Source organism: Ambystoma mexicanum, chromosome 6q, assembly GCF_040938575.1.
Source record: "Ambystoma mexicanum isolate Mex_15411 chromosome 6q, UKY_AmexF1_1, whole genome shotgun sequence".
Taxonomy (NCBI): Eukaryota; Metazoa; Chordata; class Amphibia; order Caudata; family Ambystomatidae; genus Ambystoma; species Ambystoma mexicanum.
In genome coordinates, this window is record NC_090937.1 from 761610278 (window position 1) to 761637664 (window position 27387).

At 43.9% G+C, this 27387-nt stretch overlaps 1 protein-coding gene across 2 annotated transcripts in view; it reads left to right on the forward strand.

Annotated features, from left to right (window-relative positions):
- ERCC8 (ERCC excision repair 8, CSA ubiquitin ligase complex subunit) overlaps nucleotides 1-24358 on the forward strand; it is a 179892-nt gene extending 155534 nt beyond the window's left edge. For both annotated transcript variants that reach the window (XM_069631281.1, XM_069631282.1), the window contains exon 2: nucleotides 22376-24358. In XM_069631281.1, the coding sequence (XP_069487382.1) occupies nucleotides 22861-24081 (1221 nt within the window). In that variant the 5' untranslated portion in view covers nucleotides 22376-22860 and the 3' untranslated portion in view covers nucleotides 24082-24358. The remainder of the gene's footprint in view (nucleotides 1-22375) is intronic.
- Nucleotides 24359-27387: the final 3029 nt, after the last annotated feature.

The following is a 27387-nucleotide window of genomic DNA, read 5'->3' on the forward strand; positions in this document are numbered from 1 at the left end:
CCGCAGCCCCCAGAGAGGCTCCCCCGTCCTACAACCGTCCTGTCATCCTCCACGGAATTGCATGAGCTACCCCTCCTCGTCAGGCACTCGCTGAAACACACGAACCACAGGAGAGCACCGACTCCGACCCACAGCAGCTATCAACACCACAAGTCCCAAAGAAAGCTAACCTTTGGAACTGGTACAACCCTTAAAGCTCCCAGTATTCAAGAAGAGTCAGAGTCCCCGGCAGGAAGCTCACACCAAATGGAGGACGGGAACTGCCCCACTGAAATCAAGGGACTCCTGCTCGATCTGAAGGCAGGCATAGGCAGTCTGAACAACAAAATGGATGGACTCTCATCCATAGTCGATCTCCTTCAACATCGTATGGACACTCAAACAGAGCGCCTAAACGAAGTAGAGCAACGGGTGTCCAACCTAGGTGACCGTAAGCAGCTCTGACAAGCAACGTGTCCAAATGACAGATGTGAAGACTTAGAGGGTCGATCAAGAAGAAATAATATTAGGATTATCGGAGTGAGGGAACACCATTCACAGATGAAAATGGAAGACTTTGTGAAGGCGCTGTGCACATCCCTCTTTAGCCGCGAAGCCCTATCTTATTTGTTCATTGTAGAAAGAGCTTGCAGAATCTCATCTTCCAGACCTGTCCCAGGTGCGCCACCCAGACCGGTAATCGCAAAACTGCTTAACTATAGATACCGCAACACTATCCTCCGACTAGCCAGGGAGAAAGGGGAGCTACTTCATAAAGGAGACAAAATCCACTTTTACCCAAACTTCTCCCCTGCAGTCCAAACACAGAGAAGATCCTTCACAAAAATCAGACAGAGGCTCAAAGACAACCAAATCGCCTACTCAATGCTCTTTCCGGCACGGCTCAGAGTGCAACATGGCGGCAAGGTCCACTTCTTCCAATCGCCATAAGAAACAAACACATTCCTGGACCGAGCGGGATGCCCCGAGCTGAATGCTGGCCAGGCTCGTCCACAGAGAGAAAGAAATCACAGGAACCCTCCATAACCAATTAAGGTCAGAGGCGAGAAAAGCAGAGGCTAAATTCAGCAACCTCACCGAAGCAAACACTAGAGTTCAATACCACAGGGTTATGCGGTTTGGGAACCCCCCTGTGCCCCTTGCACAGCACAGTTATCCCATGAGTTCAATGTTAATGGGCGGGAGATCAGGCGACAGCCCGGCCACGCTGAGGTCCGCCTTATGTTCAAGTTTACAAACGGGCCAGTTGAGGGTTGCCCGTGAAAGGAAGGAAGTAGGAAAAAGGGGTGGGAAAAGTGCCTCCAGTTCAACGCCCCTCGTCAACCCTCCAAACGACTAGCTAATACTGTTTCTCCTGCTCCAATTGCCAAGGAGCCCTCCAGCAGTCAACCAAAGGCCTAGTACACAAGATCTTGCGACCCCTCAAGACAGAACAAATGATATCGAATTAAACTTGCAAACCAAACATGCAATTCAAAGTTGCCACATGGAACATTAGAGGGGGCAACCTCCCCTCTAAAACCAGGAAGTTCCTACAATAAATGAAGAGGCACGAGGTTGATGTGGCCATGATCCAAGAAACGCACCTACTCCCTGGAAAACACCACCATTGGGCTCGGAACTGGGTCTGCCATAGGTACTTCTCCTCATATTCGTCATACGCCAGGGGAGTGGCAATCCTAATCAGCAGGAGAATCAGTTTTCGGCTGATAAGCACAGAGAAAGACTCCGAGGGCAGATCAATCCTGGTGAGTGGAATTGTGGCGGGCCAAAAAATCATTTTTGTCAACACCTACGGCCCCAATGTGGACGGAGCAAACAACTTTGACTGGGTGCTAACTCACCTCTCAGCCCATGGCCCGGCAACCATAGTATGGGGAGGCGATTTCAACACAGACTAGACCCCGTGAAGGACAGGTCGCAGACCATGCCACAACCAATCTCCAAAGCTAGCCATCAAGTTCAGGAAATCTGTAGAGGCTTCGATTTTATAGTTGCTTGGAGGCACAAAAACTGCGAGCAGCGAGATTACACCTTCCACTCGGCAGTGCACAACACCAGTTTAAGGATTGGCTTCCTGTTCATCTCAGCAAGAGGCCCACTGATGTGTGGACCCTGCCAAATCCTACCTAAGACTTTCTCCTACCACTCCCCGGTGACTCATCTGCACCCCATCCAGCTACAAGCCTCCCCTGATGCGCTGGCGCTTCAAGGCGGGTTCCATGCAAGACCAAGTATTTGCAGCGAACTGCGCGAATAGATCGCTAGATTCCTAAACACCAACATGGGCACAGTGTCTTCGATGAGCACGATATAGGAAACACTAAAGTGTTTCACGAGAGGGATCTGTCTTGCTAAAGAAAAAGGCATCCTTAAAGTAATTAGATGGGAACTAACCATCTGTGAGGAACAACTAAAACATCTTGAGCTCAGGTGCGCGATGACGAACGAACCAGGTTCCCAAGCCGCTCTACAAGAGGAGTTAAAGAAGTTCAGAACCGCAGCCGAACGTGAAATAAAATTCCTGAACCGCAACAGGCAGGTCCACCAATACGGCGAAAGCAAAAAACCAGGTGCCCTCCTCGCAAATTTGGTAAAGGCGGACAGGAAATCAACAACAGTCAAAGGAATACGCTCCAAACAAGGAACGATGGTTCACGCCGACGAGGGGATCGCAGACAAATTCAGATCCTTCTACCAAGAACTGTATACTTCAAAATACAATACAGACTCGGACGCCCTGCGTGAGTACCTAGAAGACACTGAACTTTACTGGGTGGAAGGGCAACTGCGCAAATCCCTCAATGAACCCATCACACCCAAGGAGATCATCAAAGCCATCAAAACCCTTCCATACGCCAAGGCCCCGGGACCTGATGGTCTGACTGGTGAATTCTACAAAGCATTTGCAGATACCCTAGCTCACCTCCTCGCTGAAGTTTATGAAGAGGTGTTAGAAAAAGGTTCCCTCCCTCAGTCAACCTGTGAGGCCAACATAGTCCTCCTGCACAAATCAGGCAAACCCCCCGAGGAATGTGCATCATACAGACCCATTTCCCTACTCGTCCTTGACAACAAGATTCTAGCGAAAGTGCTTACAAACAGGCTACTGCCACTGATACCCGGTCTAGTGATCGCAGATCAGGCAGGATTCGTGCCCGGACGCAACATGACCTTCGGAATCAGGAGGCTGTTTGGCATCATCGAGGCCCTTGACCCCACCCACCAAGCAGTCGCGGTCCTGCTCGACGCCTAAAAGCTTTCGACTCGGTGGAATGGCCCTTCTTTTTCGCAGTGCTCACCCAGATGGGCCTGGGTGCCCTCTTCATCAAGCTAATATCCTTGCTATACACCAACCCCCAGGCCAACATCATTGTGGTCTCAGCAAAGTCTTCCTCCATCAAACTGCAATGCGGCACTAGACAATGGTGCCCACTTTCAGTGTTAATATTCGCTTTGATAATGGAACCCCTAGCCTCCAACCTTCGGGAGCAGCAAATTCGGAGCAATATCTGGCTTAAAAATTAATCAGACTAAATCGATCATATTTCCATTGAACCCAGCCACCAAGACGTTTGCCGATGACTTTCACTTTACATGGGAATATTTACGAGTACGCTACCTGGGGATACAGATGTCACTAACCGAGACAACTATGAGGAAGTGGCAAAAGCATTGCAGGAAAAAGTGACCCGGTGGAAAACACTACCGCTGACCCTCGCTAGTCAAGATGGTGATCCTGCCGAAGCTTTTGTACTTATTCACCAATATCCTGATTCTGATACCGCTATCCTTTCTGAAGAGACTGAAAAGCATGGTCCTCGAGCTACTGTGGGCAGGCAAACAAGCCAGAGTGGCACATTCAACATTGACCCTTCCAGTGTCAAGTGGATGCTTAGCTCTTCCAGATCTAGAAAAATACTTCTTGGCTGCGCAGCCACATTTCCTGAGCTTTTGGTACTCCTTGCACTTTGTTAGACCACACGTACAAATGGAAGGTGCCCTGGCGACATCCAATCTGTTGAGAGTGGTTGTCATTAGCCAGCTTCCAGTACCCAACAACACTATGAACATAGTACTTGCAACGTACGGCATCTGGAAGAGAATCGCACAAAAATGGGTGGAGAAACTGCACATAAACACCCTGGGCGATCTATTCATCAAAGGCACCTTCTTGACCCCCCCAGCAAGCGAAGCTGAGAGGAGGTACCACCTCCCTCGACACATTCATCTATTTCAGAACCACATATACCCTACAAACACTCTTTCCCACAGCAACCTCCGACTTGGCAGCTCCTACACAACGTGATCTAGGCGCAAGGGGAAGGTAGACTAGTTTCATCCGTCTACAAAGTCATTATAACCGATACAATTCCCACCAACACCCGCGTGAAAACAAGATGGGAAAAGTCTCTTCAAGTAACCATTCCAGAGGAAGAATGGACTTTTATCCTGAGACAAACACAGAAAATTGGTTCCATGTAATAATGTCGCCACAAAAATATCGCCATGCAAAAATATCGCCGAAAAATTGTTGTTTTTTGTGGCGACATTATTGCATGGAACATGCAGAGGACACCCCTGCAACCCCCAAATGTGTTTTTTTTATTTTTTTATTTTTATTTTTTTGCCCCTGTCGCCATATATATATGGTCACCCAAATAATATTGCCACGACATTTTCCCGGTGATATTTACGGCGACCATATATGTGGCGATATTATTACCTGATACCAGAAAATTGCCCTCAACTCAGGTCTTAAACTAAACGATTTCAATTATGTACATCAAACCTATTTCACCCGTGTCAAAAAGAGCAAACAACAACCAGAATCATCATCAAGGTGTGAGAGATATGGGGATCCCAAGGCCGACTTTGTTCCCCTTGCATGGGACTACCCCAAGCTGACCCCATTCTGGAACCAGGTACTGGAAACGACAGCAGCAATAGTAGGGGAAGAGATACAACCCATCCCGGCGGCGGCACTGCTAGGGATGACAAAACTACTCTCACCGGCCATAAGGAAACTGGCAGGGGTACTGCTGACACTCGCCCGTAGAAGAGTCACCATGTCATGGGGTCGAGGACCTCCTCCAACAGTTGCTAATTGGCGTAAGGACATCCTGTATTGCCAGGATGTAGAGACAGACTTCGTTAAGACACTGCCCCAGCACGCACGCCCTCCGGATATCCGGGTCCCTTTGGTGACATTCCTAATCAACGAAGCCGGTGAAACCGCTTCTTCCCTAGTGGGGGCCCAAAGCACCCATGAGGCCGACACGTAACTCGCCTAAGCACAGGAACTCGCGCCCTGAACGAAAGGCATGGTGGAGAGTACGGCTGAACCTCGAGGTCTACACCTGGAGGCGAAATTGAACGGAGGTGGGAGGGGGGGAGGGAGGAGGGATGGCGCACAGTTAATTCACCCTAATGTGGGTGAGATTGTTTGTAACAAGTTGAAAAACCTTTAAAATAACGTTTTTTTTAAAAAAAGGGTTCACTATCTCAGAGTTGAGCAAGTAAACCCATTAACTGTCGAAGTGGAAATTTAGGAAGAGCATACACTTAAAGGGTTAATGAACCATATAAGCAGAAAGACTTCACCTTCAAGGGAGCAGCTATCCATCTCTCTATCAAGATAAGCCAGACTGTACACTTGCGAAGAGAAGGGGTATGAAACCAGCACCTGTCACAGTAGTGAAGAGACAAATCCCATCTCATTGGCCTTTCCCTTTCAAGACTCCTTTCCTGCTTGTGAGCAAGATGACACCCTTCACATCCAAATATGAAGCGCAGAGGCAGGGAAAGAACAGGATGGGGATAAAACATTTAATAATGGTATAATATCACGCTAGAACCAATGTACTGGAACTTGAACATGCCCTGCCTATTAAAATGCATAATGATCTTCAAGGACCTGATAAACGGCATATTGCTACTTCAAAACCAAACGCAAGGCAGGACCTTGTCTTTGAATCAAGTAACATCATGGCAGAGGCATCAGGCGTACGTATGCCTAATGATACCCTAAAAGTGGATATTCGTCGCAATTCGAAATTACTGCGACATAGTAAGGCGTCTTCTAGCACTCCGCGATCATCAGCAATTCGATTGACGCTTGCGAATTCAACGAGTGCATCATGCGCAATGCCTACAACAAACACATCAATAACAAGCGATTCTCATTCCGAGGCAGGCACAAGCCTGCATACGTCTGTAACTGAGAACTCAGGCCCCAATGCCAAACCCAGCCTTTCATCAACTGCTACTATGCAGATTTATAACAAAGTCCTTGCTGCATCGTCAACAATATTGTTACCATTTCTGAAGATGTATGAATCGCTGCTTGATGCTGTAAAAGATCAGACTTCACTAATTGCTAACCTGAAAGAAAAAATGGATAACTTCGAAACTATGAACCTTTTCTTGCAGGGTCAACTCCTACGTGAAGCAGACCAAACTACTCGTTGGCAAGAAAGGCTGAGTGACCTTGCAGCGCGACATCATTGTCAGAATGATACCTTGACAGAAGGCCTGCTCGAGGCTGTGAAATGGATGCGTCATTCATCTGCTGAGACCCTTCAAAAAACTACAAACATAACGACTTCGGTCCCTCACTCTGTGGAGGCCAAACGCACAAAGAATTTAAATAATCAACGAAATGTACTTGGCCAACTGACGAAGAACGTACAGTCAAGTGTCACGCTAAATACTGGAATCCAAACAACCTCTATGGAAGCAGTGGCTGAGGGAAATCCCATAAAAGCTGTCAGAAATCAGGTCAACTTAAGAAAAAGCTCTGTGTCCATGGAAAATACAGTAAACAATACTTCCTTGAACGCCAATATTCCGACAGGCGAACTTACCGACCAGCTTAGCAAAGCCTCACAAGAGAAGTCATGCAAAAATATGCTCAAAAACTCAAGACACCAAACGGGTGTCCTTTGGGATCTTTGAAGGTAATGTGAAATCAATCACATCACTCATGCCACCTGCCCATAAGCCAATTGTTCAAAAAACAATCCTTCAGAAGCAAATATCATCTGAACGAACTTTGGCTCCTAAAAGGGCAGACAGAGCTACAAATTCAAGACAATTCATTAGAAATATGGGCGCTCAAGCCAAAATTGGGCTGCTCAATAAGAACGGACTGTCGTCCTCCATGGCTCGTATAGTGATTGTGCCTGAGGTCTCTACGTCGCATGAACGATGCCTGCAACCTGCCCCTTCAAGCAAACGACGCAGAATTGATTCTGAATCCGACGGATCCACAGAAGGGTCAACTGGATCTGTCACTGACCTTTGCAATTTAGCTACTTACTCCGACGATCAATCTGAGCATGCCACGAGTCATGAACAGGCGACTGATGTTTTTTGGTTGTGATAGATTATCTTTTGCCACACAATTAAACAGGTTGTACAAGGAAATAGGCAAACGGCAAGTTTGAAACTGTCGCCGACGCACAAAGTGTTTGGAACCTCAAAATTGAACCCAAAACAAACCAATGTCCAGAAAAAGAATTCAGCGCATTACATCTCACGGGTTCATCATGCTGAAAGGTCTGGCTCAATAAGCAGTAAACTGCGGCTACAGAACCTGCAGTCGGAGGTTGAGGACTTAAATCTGAACCGACGAAACGTGTTAAAACTGTTCAGTTACATCCCTTCTCTCTGCACAATTACTTCGGACGACAGCAAGATAGTAGAATACGCGACGGAGAAATGTTGCGATCAAGTACTTCTTCACATTGAATCTGCTTCTGTCCAAAAAACTATTCTGATGGCTGTGGACGAACTTCTCGTATTTGGATTTGACCTAACTCTGGAACCATCTAATATCTGCTCAAATATGAACAACTCGAGACTTAGTCCTTCGTCTACTGATAATCATCTTGATAGACGTTGCGAACTACGCAAAGCTATGAAAGTTTTCGCTAATCTTGGTCAATCAAATACGACTTCCCAAAGGAGTACGTCCTACACCAATGACATTTGGAAGAATAAAGCATCCACCAAGTAGCCACGACAAGTCACATGCGATCAAACATGTGAATTCTTGTTGTGGAATACAAGGGGATTCAGCCATCTTTTTAACAGGTTTGATGTTCCAATGGGAAATGTGTTCGTAATATGTCTCCAGGAAACCTGGTTAAGCGAGGTACCTACAAAAGACGGCTTTGTCATTGTAATGAATCCAGCTATTAAAAACGAACAAGGGAGACTGTCATCTGGTCTGTTAACCCTAGTAAAATTCAATACCTGGTGGTCCATTTTGACTTCTTGCTGTCCAAATCCCTATGTCCAGATGGTTTTGATGCGGTCTGATGATGTCAATATATCTACAAGGAATCATCTGCTAATTATAAATAGATATTGGAATCCGGAAAAAATGAGCACTAAGGCCTTTCTAAACTCGGTCACATGTATGATAGATGAAGTTATAACCTCGTATTTGAATATCTCGATCATATGTTGTGGCTATCTAAATTGCTCCTGGTTCAAAATCGACCACAAATCAAAGCACTTTTTGCCACTACCGATCGACGAGGTAAATGTTAGAGGCCAAATGTGGAGCTTGGCTTTGCAAAACAGAAACTGTCAAATGGTTAACAGTAACGTGAAAGGTGACCAACCACCATGTGCAACGTGGTCGACCCAAAAATCAAGTTCCATTATTGACTATTTCTGGGTATCCCAAACCTTTTTTGCCCAAGAACTGAAGCTCGAAGTTCGCAAGATGCCTGACAGTGATCACAACCTTTTGTGCTTCTCTTGTATGTTGGAATGGTCACAATGTGCAAGGCAGTGTGCTCTTCTGTTATCAGTGAATGCTGGGGGACACCGTCTTCGGATGAATGACTCTCAAATCATTCGTTGAGTCTGCAATTATTCAAGCAGAAGGAAGGACAGTCGGTTGGGTATGCACCACTTTTAGTCAATTTTATCATTGTCAAATCTGCAGACAGAGTGATGGTAATCTCCCACAAGCATCTCACATCGTCACTTCAAACTACAGCAAAAAGGGAGATGCATCATGATATAAGAGCTATGAAAAAGTCATCCCTCACTAGCTTTTGCGACAACAATCTTGAAAGTGCAATTCGAGCACAACGCCAAACTTATCGGAACTGGCTAAAGTCTGCAAAAATTATTATTGAACAAGACAAAGCAGAACTAATGATGAAACAGTTGCTTACTAAAAATTCACGTGAAATTTGGAGGATTCTGAACACAGGAAATGTGCGTCATTCATCTTCTGTGCCAAATGCAATTGATGCAGTCACATGGAGACTCACTTTGTGAAAATACTTAGTACTCCCTTGAGTGAAGGACCGCCTGATCCACCTGATAACGTGATCCCATGGGATTTGGAAATCCAGGTAGATGACATCAAAATTGCAATACGCGCTCTGAAAAATTCACACGCTGCTGGTCCGGACATGATATCCAACATGATGCTAAAACAAAACGAAACGCAATGGTCAGTCTTCATAGAAGCCTTGTTTTGTTCACTAGCCTCCTCGGTATCAGGTAATATTATCCCCATATATATGGTCGCCGTAAATAATATCACCGGGAAAAGGTTGCAGCAATATTATATGGGTGACCATATATATGGGGACAGGGGCAAAAAAAAAAAAAATGTTAAAAAGAAAAAAAAAGTTTGGGGGTTGCGGGGGTGTTCCATGCAATAATGTCACCACAAAAAACGGCCATTATTCGGCGATATTTTTGCATGGCGAGATTTTTGTGGCGACATTACATGGAACCTCCTCCTCAAGGACTATTCCTGAATCCTGGCGTGAAGCCATCATCGTACCTATATATAAGAAAGGCAATCGGACGGATCCCGACAACTATCACCCGATTGCTCTGTTAGATGCAATAGGCAAGTTATTTGCCTCTTTTCTACGCCAATGACTTGCACAGTGGTCCATGCGAGATGAAATCTACGACGTTTGTCAAACTGGCTTTACTGAAGGAGTTGGAGTTGAGGTTAACCTACTGATCTTAAACATATTGAAATCAGAAACCCTAAAAGCAAAAAGGCGACTACATCTAGCATTCATCGATCTACGAGGAGCGTTCGACAGCGTCAATCGTGTCAAGCTCTGGCAGAAATTGTCAAACTGGAACTGTCCTCAAAAGTTGCTACAACCAATCAAGGCACTGCATTCTAAACCTTCCATCCAGATTTGTTTAAATAATCAAGGAGACCTATCGAAGAAATTCTTTACCAACAAGGGAGTGAAACAGGGATGTCCCCTGGCAGCCGAACTTTTCAAATTGTTTATTTCTGACCTTCCGAAACATCTGGAAGCGGTCAGATGTTTCTCGCCAAAGATAAACAACATTGAAATTTGCTGCATAACTTAGATCTTACACAGATTGGTCTTCAACGTTTGCTAACAAGTCTGTGTGAGTATCTTAATAGGAATGATCTTGAATTAAATACAGGTAAAACGCAGATTGTGACCATTGGTGCTGGTGGTTCCAGAAAAAATAAGTCCTTCTCCTGGAAAACCAATGGAATCTCTTTGAGTTCTGTGAATTCCATTTGATACGTTGGAATAACTTTCAACACTTCTATCAATGAACATCACTGGAAGTTGGACCTCACAAATCAAATGATTCAATTCAGTATTCAAGGCTCAAAAATAAATGTGCAATATGGCAAATTTTCTCTTGAACCGGTACTAATTTTTTACATTCAAAAGGTAATAATCGCTATTACGTTTGGATCTGAATCAGGCTGGAATATTGATGCCCTATTCTGGCAGAAGCTTGAAGGATTATTTTGGCGTCGGGTATTGCATCTACCCTCGCACATTTCAATGGTGTCTCTTCGATATGAATTATCAATAAATTCAATACATAGTTGCGTCATGTGGAAATCAATAATGGTGCTACGAAAGATGTAGCTGCACCCACTGCCTCCGTCATACCAACTTTTTGAAAATCGTCCAGGCTGTAGGCGACCGGGCCTTCTTGGAGACTGGCAGCAATTACTGTAAGCCAGTCTAAACAATGCCGATTTGAACATAGCTGACTTGCTCAGCCAACCTCAGTGCGTAAAAAAGAAATGTGACCGTTGGTGTTGGATCCAGAATTACGATCTGCTGAAAACAAAGCCTACATTCTTGAGATCGGGATTTGGCGTACACAAACTCAATGCTTATTGTCGCTACTTGGTAACTTGCCCCTCGCGACATCATTGTGACCAATTTTTGAGGCTGCGTTTGAATGCATTAAACACCAGGGAAATGCAATTTCTATGACACATTAACGAAGCAAACAGCAATCTTTGCAGATTCTGCAACCTTCGAATCGAATCTATCGAACATCTAATTACCGGATGCCATGCGTTAACCTTACGTCGACTGCGTCACTTAGGAGACTTTACCCCTGTTGAATCAGACAATCAAAATTGGTGGTCTTATGCGGTTGCCGGACATAACATTAAGTTGACCTGAGCAATTGTGAACTTCTTGGACTCTCTAAATTTAACTGAAAAATGATGCCGTATGGAACTCTTAAATTGTTATTAATACGATGACATTATACAACTTTATATGCTGGATTGTTGATTGTTTTATTTTCTTTTACACTGTAATGGATAACAAGGCACATATGACGATGTGTTGTAACAAAAGCTTGGCGACTTGGTGGCTTCCGAACAGGTTCGCTGCGCTGAAGTTTGAATAAAAATAAAAAAATAAAAATAATATCACGATTTGTTGACATGATGGCTCTCATTGCTAACTGTGCAAGGATCGCATCTATAAATCAGTCCATGAGCGCTCTAATAAAAATATAACAAAGAGACAATATAATGGTAAAGCGAGATCAGTACAGCTAAAATGAAAATGCACAAGGAAATTGCTGTAATTATAGAGCTGTGGCCAGGGCATCTATATTCCAGCAAGGTTTCGGCACAAATTAAATCCATCAAGAAGTGCTATTATAGATGGCTGAAATATCATAGAGCTAATCAGGAAAGATTGTGGTGGCAACCAATAGCAAATCTCGCGCTATCTAATAACTCTACTGCGATATGAGAAGTCATTCGTGAATCCAAAAAACAAGAGAACAATTAATTGCATATCTGAAGAGCAATGGAGGAAACATATTATATCAACTCTAGGCTCTACTAGTGATAATGAGCCAGTAACGCCTATGTCTGATGCTACATGGATATGTAAGGCATCTGAATTAGATATAATTTTGATCATTGAGAAATTAAACAACTCTAGAGCGGCTGGCCCAGATGGCGTATGTAACAATGAATTAAAACTCTCTCCGCAATTATGGGCCTCCGCTCTGCATACATGATTTGTAGTATTTGGAGCTATGGGTATAATACCAGATACATGGACATCTAGTTACATACTATCTGCATATAAAAAGGGTGCCTGGGACAATCCCATGAATTATAGGATGTTGGCCATGTTAGATGTTCCATCAAAAATCTTTCCAAGAGTATTACTGGCCGACTTAAATGGCTGGATCACTTTAAACAACATACCACCAGCCAACCAGACAGGTTTTTGGCCCAGATCCAGCACTATACATAACTTGGCAATATTGACATTGGCTATAGAATATGCATGGCATTGAAGGGAAATTAATGTATATTGTGCATTCATAGACTTTTCTGCGGCGTTTAACTCCGTATTTAGGAACAGGCTGTGTAACAAGTTAAGCCAGTGGAATATACCAGAGGGGCTCTTAAAAATGCTCATGCTGCTATATTCGGAAACTACAGTACGAATACGGCTGGCTGCCAGAGGGAAGTTGTCTGCCCCTATATCAACCTATCGTGGAGTCAAACAAGGCTGTATAGTGGCGGCCACTCTCTTCAACATATACCTAGCGTTGCTTCGTAGGAATGTTAACAAACCCTGTGAAGGTTGGTTCATTATCTGTGGGGTGGTTAGCCTACGCAGATGATCTGTTGTTGATGGACCATTCACCCACAGGCTTACAGAATATGTTAGATCGGTTGGGGGCGTATTCCAAAATCAATGGTTTAGAAATTAACATTGCAAAAAGCAAGACCATGGTCTTTCCCGCTAAAAAATGCCATAAAAAGTTGGTGTGGAACATAAATAACATTCTACTAGAGCAGGTAAAAAGAATATAAATATCTGGGAGTATTGGTCGATGACTAACTTAAATGGGATAAACACTGGGAGCAGTCAAAGGCAAAATGTTTAATGTCAGCGAATGCAATTAGTAGTTTAATTGGAAGAAATGCTGTATATTCAGTGCATGCAGTACTAATGATGTACACAGCCAAAATATGTCCCATATTATTGTATGGAATTGAAATATGGGGTCATAAATATCAGACCTTATGTAAAAGGTTTGAAGCAAAGCTGTTAGCAAATTGCTATGTCTACCACGTAATATCACGGTAGAATACTTTTACCTAGAGTTTGAATTAAAAAGTATCCTACGTGAGTATATAAGTCGGACAGTACTGTATTATGTGAATCTCACGACAATATAGAATAACAGTTATTAACAATTATATTCAGGCCTACCTAAATATTGAAAGATGCAGCAAAATGGGGACACTGGGAGTTGTTAAAACACCATACCATAAGTGGGCTGTTGGGTGTGCAACAGTATTGCAAACAAGATACCACTTACAGTTTAGAAGGTAGCAATTCATAGCTATGAATGCCACATAGTAGAATTAGCTACAAAATCTCATAGTGGCTGGTTTTGCAAATACAGGATGGAGCGAACAGTTAAACCGAAATATATTACGGCATACCCCAGCCCACAGATACTCAGATGCTATCTCATGATGAAGTTTAATTATTGTGAGACCTACGAGATTCAACGAGCTTGACTAAGTTTATGTAGCACAGCGAGAATGTGTCGGTTGTATGGATACCAAGTACTTGAGACGCCTGAACACTTAATGGTACATTGTGAAAGTCTGTCGGAATGTACGCAAAAGTACATAGTCTTATAATAATACAATTGAGTTTAATGATGTTCCTGATTTATGGATGATTTTTATGAATGGAGAGAACATACATTTTATCTTTATGGTGAAATTTTATTGGGAAATTTTAGAGATTTTAAAATGTTTGGCATAATGATTGTAATGATGTATGATGCATTTTATATATCCCCAGTGTTGTATTAGTGAATTAGTAAATGTAATTGGACTAAGTGTATGCAATTGTATGTCATTTTATGTAAACCTACGTAATTGTCATTTCTTTGTTCTATATAAAAAGCCGAAAGGCTCAAAGTATATTATTACTAAATAAATAACACATTTAAGGACTGCATCTGTGGTGAATGGCGGTGCCGCAACCCCTACAAGAGACTTATCCAGGACTGCCTGGTGGCGGTAGCGATGCTGCCTGCTGGAGCAGGAGAGCGGCAGCAGCGGTGCAGCTCATGACACATGGAGGATCAACGGGGCATCCAGCCCTTCGCATGTCTGTGCTGGAGCACTGGGAGCCGGGACGGCGCTGTGCTCTGCTCCGAGGGATGGAAGTGGATGAGACAGTGCAGGACCTCAGAGGAAACGCCCCGGCCTTCTCCTTGGACACCGCCAGGACAAGTCCCAGATTTTTGGAACACCATAGAGCCTATGGGTGGACCCTGTTTCAAATTCCCATAGATCAGCCTGGAAAAATATACGGGTTACTTAAATTAATAAAATAAAAACCTGAGTCCCAAGAATTGGAAATATTTAAAAGGGCGCCTCTAAGGAAGGCATGGTATCATGTAGTAGACGCATACACAATGGATACAAGTTTCGAAAAACTTTATTTAGAATTTTGGTTGGGTTGGTAGAATTCCTAACTGGCCCTAACTCTATAATGGGGGTAGTCTTGACCATTAAATAATCAAACAAGTCCAGGTCAGTCTAGTCAAAATAAAAAGGGCTATACAAAAAAAACGAACCTTGCCCTCCTCCAAATGACAAATGTGTTAACTGAATACAAAAGGAATATAATGTCTCAAAAGAAATGGCAGAATGGCTTAAATGACCACTCCCTTTCCCACGTTCAGCACCACATGGTCTAAAGTTTCCTAAAAAGTATGGGTGGAGAGCACAGTTCTACCGGTTTTGCACACTTCGGCTTACTAGTACAATCCAGCAGTTCTGGCTTGGACTTCAAGCTTCTGGTAGTTCGGTCACTTCCTAGGCTTCGTCCGCCTTGTCATAAATACACAGTTCCACTTTTAAGCTTTTCTTTCCCACAATTCAACACAGTTGAACACAATTTGCCGGGCTCAAGCCTGTCTTTCCTTTCATGGGGGTTCCCTTTCCCACATTTTGTCTTGGGTGTCTTTTCGCTGTCGAAGACTTTTGAAACTGCAAGGATTTTATGTAAACCTCTGCATGATCCACTTCGACCTCTCTTTCAGCAATTCTACAATCTTCATCTTGCAGCACCAGTGCCTCTTGGTACTTGTAGTTTCTTGTTCTTTTAGTTTGCCCTCTTGGCCTCGTTCAATGTTCATATACTTTGCCCTCTTGGCATATTCAGAGTTCACATACTTGCTTTTCATTCATTCAGCTTTCTTTTGGGATCGTGGCTACTTTCTTGCCGTTGATTCCTGTTCAACTTTGAACATTTCACAGAGACTTTCGAATGTGCGATTTCACCTCGCAGGAGCACTCTGTAACTTTGTATCCATTCCTTTTACAACTCACCAATTGTCCTTTCCGTTACTTGTTTTAGCGGCACACACGCAACTTTCAAGTTAGTTACTTTTGCTTTTAACACAATCCAGGCTTATATTGCCTTCGATAATGCACTGGTCGTGTTAATTGGTCTACTTACATCTACGCTCTTCATGCAGCAGTCAAGGCCATTACCAATGCCTCCTCTGCTCCTCCCCAACTGTGTCATTCACCTGAGAAGGTCATGGGCCACTTTCAAGCACCGTGACAGTTTATTTCTTCCACTCACGCGGTTTCAGTCTTGGAACGCTTACGGCTTCCCGAAAGTGTGGAATTCTCGCCTCGATCTCTCTCGATCTTCGCAACTGCTCATCAGCCCCTTGGCCTTCCAACTTCCATCACCTGGTTCGCATCAGCCCTGTAAGAGCTGGTCCTTCTCGTACCCAGCCTCGCTCAGAGTGTGCCTGTGTGCACCACCTTTTATCCGCCTGACAGGGAGTCTTAAAAAGTGGCAGGTGTGTATAGTTAGGATTACGTGCCTGACGCTGCCTGGCCACATTACAGAGACGGAGCCATTGCAAGTTAGAGGAAAACCTTCTGGCTTAATTCCTCATCTTCCTTAGCTCAGAAGTGTTGTCAATGTAACGTGGGGAGGAATTATGGGAGCTGTAGTTTCCCATAGAATAAGTAGGAATAGGGACTAAATGGGTTGTAGAAAAGGGGGGGGATACCATGTCTCACCATCGGGTGCTTCTCTCCCACTCCCTGGGGACCCCCTACCCAGGTGATCCTGCCTCGCTTGTCCACCCAAAGCATCGGGATCCAAAAGCGATGGCCTTTCCCTGGCCACCTGAGTATGGGATCCCCTGGGACTAGATTGTGAAACACCCTCTGACTTTTCACAGGCCCATGACAATACAATACAATAAAGCAAATAAAGAAAGTTAAACCACAATTGAACTAATGGAAGTCCAACTGCCCAATAGAAAGAGAGCCCAACACAAGAGGACCAGAGCGGAAACACCCTGCCAGCCAATTCCTCCAATCAGCAGCCAACTGGATGAGGAGTCTGGCTATAAAAGCAGAGCCAGCTCACTCTGAACCTGTCTGCCAGGGACAGGTTCCCTGTACTTCTCTCCAAACACTGGTGAAGGGAAGAGAAGCTGTACCCTGAAGAAGACACTGCCTGGGTGAAGGAGCCTGGCCTACCCTGATGCACTGCCTGCCTGGAAGCTGCCTAAAGAGCCTGGGGAAAACGGATTCACTCAGGGTGATAAAGGAGAGTACCCCTGCAGCCCACCTAAGCCAAAAGGGTGGATGAACTGACCTGCCTGAGAAGCCTCGGGGGGGGGGGGAAGAAGGAGAGTACCCACCACTTGAGTTAGAAAGGTGGAAGAGTGGACCCGCCTGGGAAGTAAAACCTACTAAGACCCTTGTAGAGAGACCAGAGCAGAAGCAGGACCCCTGAAGAAAAGAGCGGCAAAAGCCAAAATCCCCTGAAAAGGGGAGGGCAACAATCCAAGTCCCCAGAAGCTGTGAGGGGCAAAGAGCGAGGAAAGGAACATAAAGAAAGACTGACTCCTGAAGGAAAGAGGAGCCACGCAGAGAGAGAGTGATGTATCGCTCAAAGGATGGAGATAAAGAAACGAATCACAGGACCCAGCTGGTCCCTCATCTAAGAGGCCCTGCACCTGGAAAGCAACTACAGGTTCTCGTTTGAGTGCTTTGTTTATGCGGTCCTGTTGGTTGTCTACATGAGGAAACTGTAAGAGAAGACCTCTTTGAATTGATGGACTTTGTTATTTAGAGAAGGATTTTAAGTTCGATATTTTACCCTCTACACTTTTCCCCAAAGGGGGATACCATGTCTCACCATCGGTGGATCGACTTTTATGTTCATTTTCCTCATTGCAACATTATGATTTGGCTATTCTTACAACTCACTTATTAGGAAAATTTGATTCTGGAAACCTCTTTTATGTTCGAGAATTGACAGGAAAGCTTGCTTACAGATTTTTAGTACTTAGGCACCTTTTTTCTTCATAACGGAAGTACACCTTGAGTCTGCGTTATTCACACAGGGATGACTTTTAAGTCTCTTACGTTTGAACACTTTGCTTGATTCTTTAAACTCTTGTTTTTGTTGCACTTGCTTAGTAAAGTATTTTCATTAAAAAGACCCAAAGTCTGAGACCCTTCTGTACACCATGTCTTCACAATCCGCATTTAAGTAGTTCAGCATATCAACTGGTGCAAAGGAGAGGGGATTTCCGACCTGGATGAAAAGGTATGAACGAGGGCAGGAAGACCAAAGCCCACCTGATAACTTGCAAAGACCGAAAGATGCGGCTCTTGCTGGGACAGAGTTATTGATAATTGGTGGATGTGATTTTAGATGGCTATGCTTCTTTACTTTGCCTTTCACAGGTTGGAGAGAACGGAGGGCTGGTGGCGGTTCTGATCAGTATTTGTTCTCAAATGATAGCCCAATGGGTGCTTCGATGGATATGGAGTAAAGCCAAAGTTCCAGATCAGTGGAGCCGAGGGCCTATAGATGTGTTGTATAGTGAGAGTGGCGAGAGGCAGTTTTGTTTTTTGCTTCTTAGCTAGGTTTGCACTACATGAAATGCAAATACAAAAGAGGTGGTTAGGAGTATTTGGGAAGCAGCAAACTCAAAGGAGAGTAGTGCAGAAAACACAAAGCATGTTTCCCAGCCTGGGCATGGCTTAAATAGTCTCTGGGTATCCCAGGTGTCTCTGGGCTGAATCACACCCAAAAGACTAGACTGCACATGCAGTTCTGGGAACCGAAATATGTGGGGGCATCCATCTTGTCCCCATCAATACACTACAAGTCCAATCCCCAATGTTATCCTATGGGAGTGAGTGAGTCTGGTGCCACAAGCGCCAAGTCTGGCTCCAAGTGGGTCTTTGGTGGGATGGAGAGGCCCTTGGTGATCGTGGCCTGGCTCCAGCTTGACATCTTGAAGGGCTGGGGACATGAGGGGCAGGAATCATGACAACAAGAGAGTTCTCAAAAGCCTAATCTTAAATGTCCAATGCTTAGCTAATAAAGTAAAACAAGCTACTCCTGCAAAGACTCTTGAAGGGTCTTGACTCTTCGATTTGTCCTGCTTGTACTGGCTCTCTGAAGACCTCTCCCACTTCTCAGGTTCCTTGCACCAGGCTCTTTTTTCTGAGGCTTTCCATCAGCATTGGAGTGCTTCAATCTGTACTACAACACTCCTTGCGTACTTCGAATCCTTTCCCTGGTCTTGGGTTTCATCAATTTTACAGCAGGTCTCTCCCAGACCTTGAGTTTCACCAGCTTTCACCACAGGTCTCTTACGTACCTTTGATTCAACAGCATTCACTTGAATGGGTATCCCCATCCACCCCACCACCTCAGGGTAATTTTTAGGCAGATACTACATCACCCTCTTGCCTCAGATCTTGGTTCAGGAAGCACTTTCCTTTTAGGCTGCCCTCTGCTTGGCAGGAGACCATCTGCCAGGTCCTCTGCTCTCTAGTCGTCTGGCCTCTTGTGGGAATGTGCTCTGATTTAGCCAGGCCCACAGTAGATGCTGCTGATTCGCCAAAGCCTGGACTACCTCTTCCAAGATAGCTTGGTCCCCATCCATGGCTCGAGAGACAATCTTGGAAGCACACTTGCTTCCTTCCAATCTCCTTTTCTTACCTTCTACCCTCTCTTCTTTTAATAATGCTTCCAGGAAATGCGCCCTTGTTTTGGGTCTTCGGTTCGACTGGAGTGAGGTGGGGTTTTGTTTCCACGTTTTGATTGGTTCTTTACTCGCGCTGCATCTAACTTATATTTGGATATGTTGATTATATATAAAATAAACTATAATATAGAATATAAAACGTACATTTTAATAATCTATATTTGAATCGTTGTGCCTACTTGCTGTATTGGAATATTTCCCTCATCGGTTCCATCTGCATCTACAAATGTGGCTTATAGCATCTCTGCCATGTTGGAACTCCTCTCAATCTGGCTCTAGTTCCCACTGCATTCCATGCACCCAGAATTGGGCTCGGAAGCCTCTGAAAGCCGTTCCACCCCACGAGGGCCTTGGTTGTCACAACTCTTCCATGAATAAATTCAGGTATTTCTTTCACTTTCTTGCGCGGCCTTCGTGCTCGTATTGCTGACCGCTACTTCGGTTGGCTTGGGGACGGTTCTTTCGCTGTCCGCACCGGGACGGCTTATCCATTGGTGGCGAGCTTGTGAGATATCACTCCTCCCCCCCCCCCTGCCCTCTGGTAGACATATCGGGTAGAGGACTAGACGACGCAATCTCCACTTGCTCGCTCCTGTCACATTGTAAGTTCTTAAAACTTTTTTAAAACCAAACTTTCGGTCTGCTCAAAATTCGTGTGATCATAAAGCTGCGACAGTAACCCACATATATACTTCAATCATGACGATTCACTCCCATTCGCACACTTTGCATGTCTCGGAATTGAATATTGTTGATGAAGCCTAGAAGTGCCTGGTTAGCTTGACACGAACAGCTGCCAGGAACTACTTTTGCCATCCCATGCAAGCAAACCCATGTGACATTAACTGTGTGCATTTAGGAATGTGTGTAAATGAGCATTCGAAATCTTCTTGGTGGCATTTAAAACATAATGGGACATATATAATAGACATACAGTTATACTTTGCTTCTCGTGTGGACGTTGCAATTGCAGCACGTGGTGTACTCGCTCCTTGTTCCCGGGAGGCAGGTGCATCTCACTGGGTGATGCCTGGTACCCAGAAACTGCTTTTAAATGTGGCCATCAAATCTTTATTTTGACATCCTGTGCACAATAACGCGTACATCTTGTTTGCACTTTATCAAAATATAGACCCACCTTTCCTATCTTGAACTATGTTTACCTGCTCAAACTTCCATTTCTCGAACCGAAAATAGCTGGGTCATTTCAGATACGTTTTTGGGTTGGGAGAGCCTTTTTTCCAATTCAGAGACAGTCCAACTTGCCATTAAGATTTTGATTTTGTAAAGTGTAGTGTGGCTAAGTGCCCCAGAGCAAACGGAAAGCTATACCAAGAACAGAAAGAGCGTGTTCGGGTTGTAATGTAGGAAACCGTGGTACAGCAGATAAGTACAAGGACTAAGGCAGTACAAGCGGAAGTGGGTGGAGTTGAAGGAGGATTCCCTGTCTCGCTGGATCAACCAGAACACAGTCAGAAATGTACTGCAACACGTATTATTTAGAAGCAACATGTTCGATTGAAGGAACTGGGATTCTAACTAAAACTGAAGTTTGCGAATGGTACTAAAGGTGTCAAGATGGCACCTCAGTGTGTAGAGGGACCTTGTAAATATGGCAGCCCCGTACCCCATTGTTATTCCCTGGGTTCGCCAGTAGTCTCCTGAAAAACTCAAACTATTGGTAATTGTGTCAGGATGGAATAATGTGTGTCTTGGCCTCGCGGGGCACCCAGCATGCTGCTTGAGTATCTCCTACCAGTAGCTTTCTTGTTCCTTCCCCTACCTTCGTGCAGTAGTATGTATCAATTCATCAAAAGGTGAGTGCATATTGGATGTTTCCTCGCAATACTGGTAGTCGAATACACATACACTGCTAGGTAATTTGCACCGCTCATCACCCCTCATTTTGCACCAGGTTTGTTCTTTCTTTGTGACCCGTTATTCACATACACGTGGTCGCAAGTATGTGATTATTTAGTAACACATGGCAAAGATGAGAAGCTCTTCCGAAAGTGCTCATTTGGTTTTTTTGACTATCGGCACGAAGACATTTTTTTTCTAAGTGACTTGGTTGTCCGGCTTGTATCCTTGCAGTATGTGCGGATCGTTCTGCCTGGAAGAAAGTGGTCTCTAGAAATTCTTCTCTGCCTCCAAGCGCAAATGTGTTTTTTCTTGGTCATGATATTCTCCGATGTAACAAGAATGTAACACGTTACGAAACGTTATTCTTTGTTGCATGCAGACTGCCATATGTTAATTAGCAATACGTTTTCATATCACTGGGCAAAATATGTTCTTGTTTTAAAACCTGCTTTTTAAGATGTTAACAAGAAGTGCACCAATTTCATTTCTCATCTTGCAATTAGTTGATTAGCATCTGTGGCCTAAATGGTTCATGTAACTAAAGTACCCGGTTTAGTGCGACTGTTTTGGGATGTTCTGTGGGAGGGGGGCGAGGATGAGCACAGCTTACTCGGTTTGCCCCATAAAGGTAAATAGCAAGGAACCCTCAAAAGTTATCTGATCTAGTTCTGCAGTTCTGCGCTGCAGGGCCATCCAGGTTGCTATTGCAAATCAATGGAATAATTAACTCCCATCCACGATCCCTGGGAATGAAAGAAATTGCCCCTGGGATGTCACACAGATGGAGTGAGGAGGGGAGGTCTAGTGTTTTTTCGGTTTTTGCATTTGTTTGGCTTTAGCAAACATTTTTGTGGCAAACAGAATAGATTTTTACTTCTCTGCGTATTTCCCCGCCCCCATGCACTTGAAGATGAATAAAGTGAACAGGCCATAATTGCTAATTCAGACTAATACTTTTTTATAGCTTTACATGTATGCTCTTAATCCTGTATCCATTTTTATTTCACTACGGTGCACATGATGTATGTTTGTCTTCTACAAGTAATTTATGCCTGTGTTGTCTAGACACTCCTTTTTCATTGGAGCATTTTGTTTTCCCGCCTAGGTCGTGCACGATGTGAAATAGAAGAGCCGCACTGCATTTGAAGAAACATTCACCAAAGCAGTTTCCCACAGGACCTTTTTTGGAGGATTCCTTAAAGAAACTTCATTCACGGATGAGGCTATGAAACATGGAAGACTACGCCCACAGCGGCCGCATTTCTATGAAGCACTGATACTTGCATGCAACGTTATGTTCGAGCAAGGCATTGCAAGTGTACTATGGACAGTTTTTGTAGGCCGAAGTGTGTGGGTGAAAAGAAGATTTGATTGGTTCTATTACCACAGTTCTTTTGGGGGGGATTTATTGCAGGCAAAGTTGCCGGATCTTTCCAACCTCCATGTACATTTTGAATCCACCTCCTATGACGGTTTTTTTTGCAGGAAATTGTGTCTTGTTTTATAAAGTTAGCTTTGTTTAATTTAAACTGAACATATTTTTGCTAAACATTTTTGCTTGTTTATTTGCCGAGACCTCATTGTTCAAGGATGTTGAGCTCCATCTGTGCTCGAGGCTGTGGCATAGATGACCCTCTCCGCCTGAGGAGAGCAGAGACAACTAGGCGAGTGCTGAGCTTGGAGCTAAACAAAGACCGAGATGTGCAGCGAATCCATGGAAGTGGTGTTAATACCCTGGATATTGAACCTGTGGAGCAAAGGTATATGTTATCCGGGGGATCAGATGGTGTCATTGTACTGTACGACCTGGCTAATTTCAGTAGAAAGCCTTATTACACTTGTAAGTCCGTTTGCAGTGTTGGTAAGAGTCACCCTGATGTGCACAAATTCAGTGTGGAAACCGTCCAGTGGTATCCCCACGACACGGGTATGTTCACGTCAAGCTCCTTTGATAAAACTTTGAAAATATGGGACACGAACACTTTACAGCCTGCAGATGTATTTCGTTTCGATGGCACAGTCTATTGCCATCACATGTCTCCTGTAGCTACAAAGCACTGCTTGATCGCCGTTGGCAGTAACAACCCCAAAGTCAAGCTATGTGACCTTAAGTCCGGGTCCTGTTCTCACATTCTGCAGGGTCACCGAAGCGAAGTGCTTTCCGTGTCTTGGTCGCCACGTTATGAATATGTTTTGGCAAGTGCGAGCGCAGACAGCAGAGTAAAGCTCTGGGATGTAAGGAAAGCATCAGGGTGCCTTATAACTCTTGATCAACACAATGGCGAAAAGTCAAAAGCATCATCGGAAGCAGCCAATACCGCTCACAACGGAAGAGTTAACGGATTGTGCTTTACTAGCGATGGACTTCACCTCCTCACCACTGGCACTGACAACCGCATGCGACTCTGGAACAGTGCTTCCGGGGAAAACACACTTGTGAACTATGGGAAGGTCTGCAATGAAAGTAAGAAAGGACTTAAATTTGCGGTCTCCTCGGGCTGCAGCCCAGAGTTTGTGTTTGTCCCTTACGATAGCACCATCGCTGTGTACACCCTTTACTCGGGAGAACTTGTTACTATGCTCCGGGGACATTACAGTAATGTGGACTGCTGTGTGTTTCAGTCCAACTATCAGGAACTTTACAGTGGCAGCAAAGACTGCAATGTTCTTGCTTGGGTACCAGCACTGCGAGAGCCAATACCGGACGAAGATTCTGAAAAGTCTGGGCCAAAGGCGCATCTTAACTCGGCGTTTGAGGATGCCTGGAGCAGCAGCGACGAAGAAGGTCCAAATCCAGCGCTCAATTATTGAGTATATCATAGGACATTGGTGTATTAGCCAGACATCATCTTAGAATTCATGTGTTGTAAAAACATGAATACGCAAGTTAAAAAAGTCAAAATGTTTCACCTCATTTTTATCGAGGGATTCCCGGTCCTAAAATTTAGTAACTTGAATGAACTATTTCTCATAATATAGTCCTGCTGCCATGACCTCACAGTTCATTAGCTGTGTTTATGAATTTAGGGCACTGTCAAGAAACGTTGCTGTTGTGCGTGTTATAAACATGTTATGTTGTGCATGAAAATGGGTCTTATCTTTTGCTTTTGAGACAACTGTATTTTTCCATTACTGGGTGATTTGTGAACGTCTGCACTCTGCAGGCTAATGCTGCCGGGAAAGGTAAAACTAGGAGAAAGTTGTATCTTTCATAAACACAAGAGGTGATTTCATTATTGTATTGGAAAAAAACTGAAAGCAAGACATTGAGACGCCAATCTCTGTTAAGGGCTTTAAGATGCAAATGAAATTACAGCAGTTCCAGTGAATCACAGCAGTACCAAAAAGAAAGCACTACACTCGAGAAAGTAGGTTATTTAAAGCTTTGGGCGATAAAAATGAAAGTTCGTAGACGAAACTCTGTTGAACAAAATAGCAACGTTTTATGAAAAAAGGTGTATTGGTGTGGATGCGTAGTGCCCAGTTAAAATTAGTGTAGTTGCTCATTTATATAGCATTTGTAGTACTATTTTCTTTGGGTCAAATACATACACTTTTAGAAAAATCGGTTAGGTTAAAAAATTGGTAGACGAGTCATCCCAAGAGCATTTGTATTTCTAGATTCTGATTTCACTTAAAAATAAAATCGGTAATACTAATCCTAAAATCCTCAAAATAATCCCATGATGGTCCCCCACATCTGCTTGTACTACCTCGCCCATCATTGTTCTCAGTTCAGACAACTTCACTCACAGCAGCAAATTTACCAGTGCTAGTAATTAGCCCCTGATATCAGTACTAGGTTGCCCAACATTTTGCCAGACACTTTCCTCATCGTGTGATTTTTTTTTTTTAATTATATTTTTTCTTCAGTTTATTTGCCCACAGAAACCTCTGCAGAGACTCTTAGAACTGTTTCTGTTAAGCACTCCTTACAGCTAAGAGGTGGAAGTGGCATGGTCGCTAAAGCTGGCGGCTTAAGTTTCCCTTATATTGCTGCCAAAACATGGAACGCACTACCAACAGACGACAGAGCAGAGAACTCACTCCCTGCTTTTAGGAGAAAACTCAAGCTTTCACTCCTCACACAGTAAAATGTAACTACCTGCTAACCATCTCGATCTCTGTAAATATGTACAATTTCACTTAGTTTTGTAACTATGCATGATCATGCTATTTGTAACTAAGTTATGTATGTAACAAGCGCCACGATGCCCCAGGGCTGATGTGTGCTTTACAAATCTGAATATAAAAAAAGGGTCAGTATCCCCTGCATCCTTGAAGAGGGCAATTACTTCTGCAGTGAGCTTTTTGAAACATGCATGCCTGTGTATGCACCCTTTGTGAGATTTGCACATAGATAAGATGCATGGTCGTTCCAAAGGCCTTGTTCTCCAATGTCATGAGTGGATGCAAGCGTTGGCCATCACCTAAAAAGGGCAAACCAAGTTTAAAGTTATTGGGGATTAACTGGTGGGAGGCAGAGGTTCAAGAAAAGAGGAGCTAAGCAACCAGTTGTGTAGGGCATCGAAAAGTGCCACACAATTTGTATCTGTATTGGATGTTTATTTGGGGTGGGGAGGGATGCACACACCCCTTAATTTTTGCCTAAAAATACTAGAGTCACTAGAGCTGAATCTTCATAGAAGAAAACAGTGCTCCGCTTGTGTGGTTTGCACATTTCCCAAAATATATCTGCTGTTTTCTGTAAAAACCCATGAACACAGCATCATAGCGTTGTACTCTCAGACCCCACCTTCAATATGTGTATACAGTAAAGTTGAAAAACAGCTGAGTTGATTACCGTTTATGATGATGCATGCCACCCTTTTTCTTTTTTGAAGTAATGGTGTTACTGAATGTCTTGACCTGTGCAGTGCTTCTTAAAGGCAAAATTGGGCATCAGTAGCATGCACAGCGCAGTTAGTGTTACAGTCATACAGTGTATTTGTATTCTGTTTCACCCATTTTAAAAACATCATTTGTAGATCTGACTTCTTAATTTCATCCAATGTTGAGTTGTCTGACTGATAAAAGGTACATTAGTCTACTGAAAGCACCAGGAGACCACTCCAGTGGTGATAGTGCGCCGTACAAATACCCTTTAACATTAACATTAACAAATGTCTCATAAACTGAAGTTTACTCTGACAAAAATTGATTCTTGCTGCACCCCATTGGTTATCTAATTTTCTTCCAATCGATTCTGTTTATTTGAATTGAATCACTGTTCTCCGTTGCAGAATATTATTCTTACTGAAGTCTGACTAGATCGCATCCATAGCGGTTAGCTATTTCTCTACTCACCCAGGACTTCCCTTTGTTAAACCATGCTTCTGTCATAGTTCTCAAGGTACATGTCGCTTTTTTCCTTAACATCCGTTTTATATCAGTTGACACTTTTCTCCGGTGTGTTGCTGCCATGTTCAGTCTTGCAGAACATATCCTCTGTCTAGATCATCTCCCAAGTGATTAACATGGTCTTTCGTGGTGCTGCCATAATCTCTGTTAGTTATTTTAATACCTTAAAATGTATCCCAGGCTGTCATGCTATTCCACCATAAGGTGCGCAAGCTCGGGCAGAACTTTCTTTAGTGAATAGACAAGTATGCCCTTTCCCGATGTCACTCTTCTGCATCGTATTTGGGGTTTCAAATCAAGCATATTCCAGGTGAATGCTGAATATTGGTTCACCATTTCTGCCTTTTTTTATTTGTTGTCAGCACGTTTTCCCTCTTCTCCTTTCGACGTTCCACTGCCACCCTGAGTTACTTTGTTGCATTGATATATACATGTCGATGTATTTGTCATCTTGAGTCACAGATTTTGTAATAGTCACTTTGGTGTTCACTTGAACGTTGCTGCAGAGCAAACCAACTGCAAGGATGAAGAGTCTGAAAACCCTTAATAGTATCAGGTCATGTAGTTCTGTAGCTCTGGTTCCCTACCCAATGTGAGGGTAAAAACAGTAACATTCTAATGGCTCATATATAGATGGTGGATAACCACAGGGGTGGGACCCGCAACTTGAGTCAGTTGACATCATGTTATGCATTCAAGTTAGACCCATTTCGACCTGGCTGCACAGCAAGGTTGTCCAAGTTCGGTCTTTTAGAG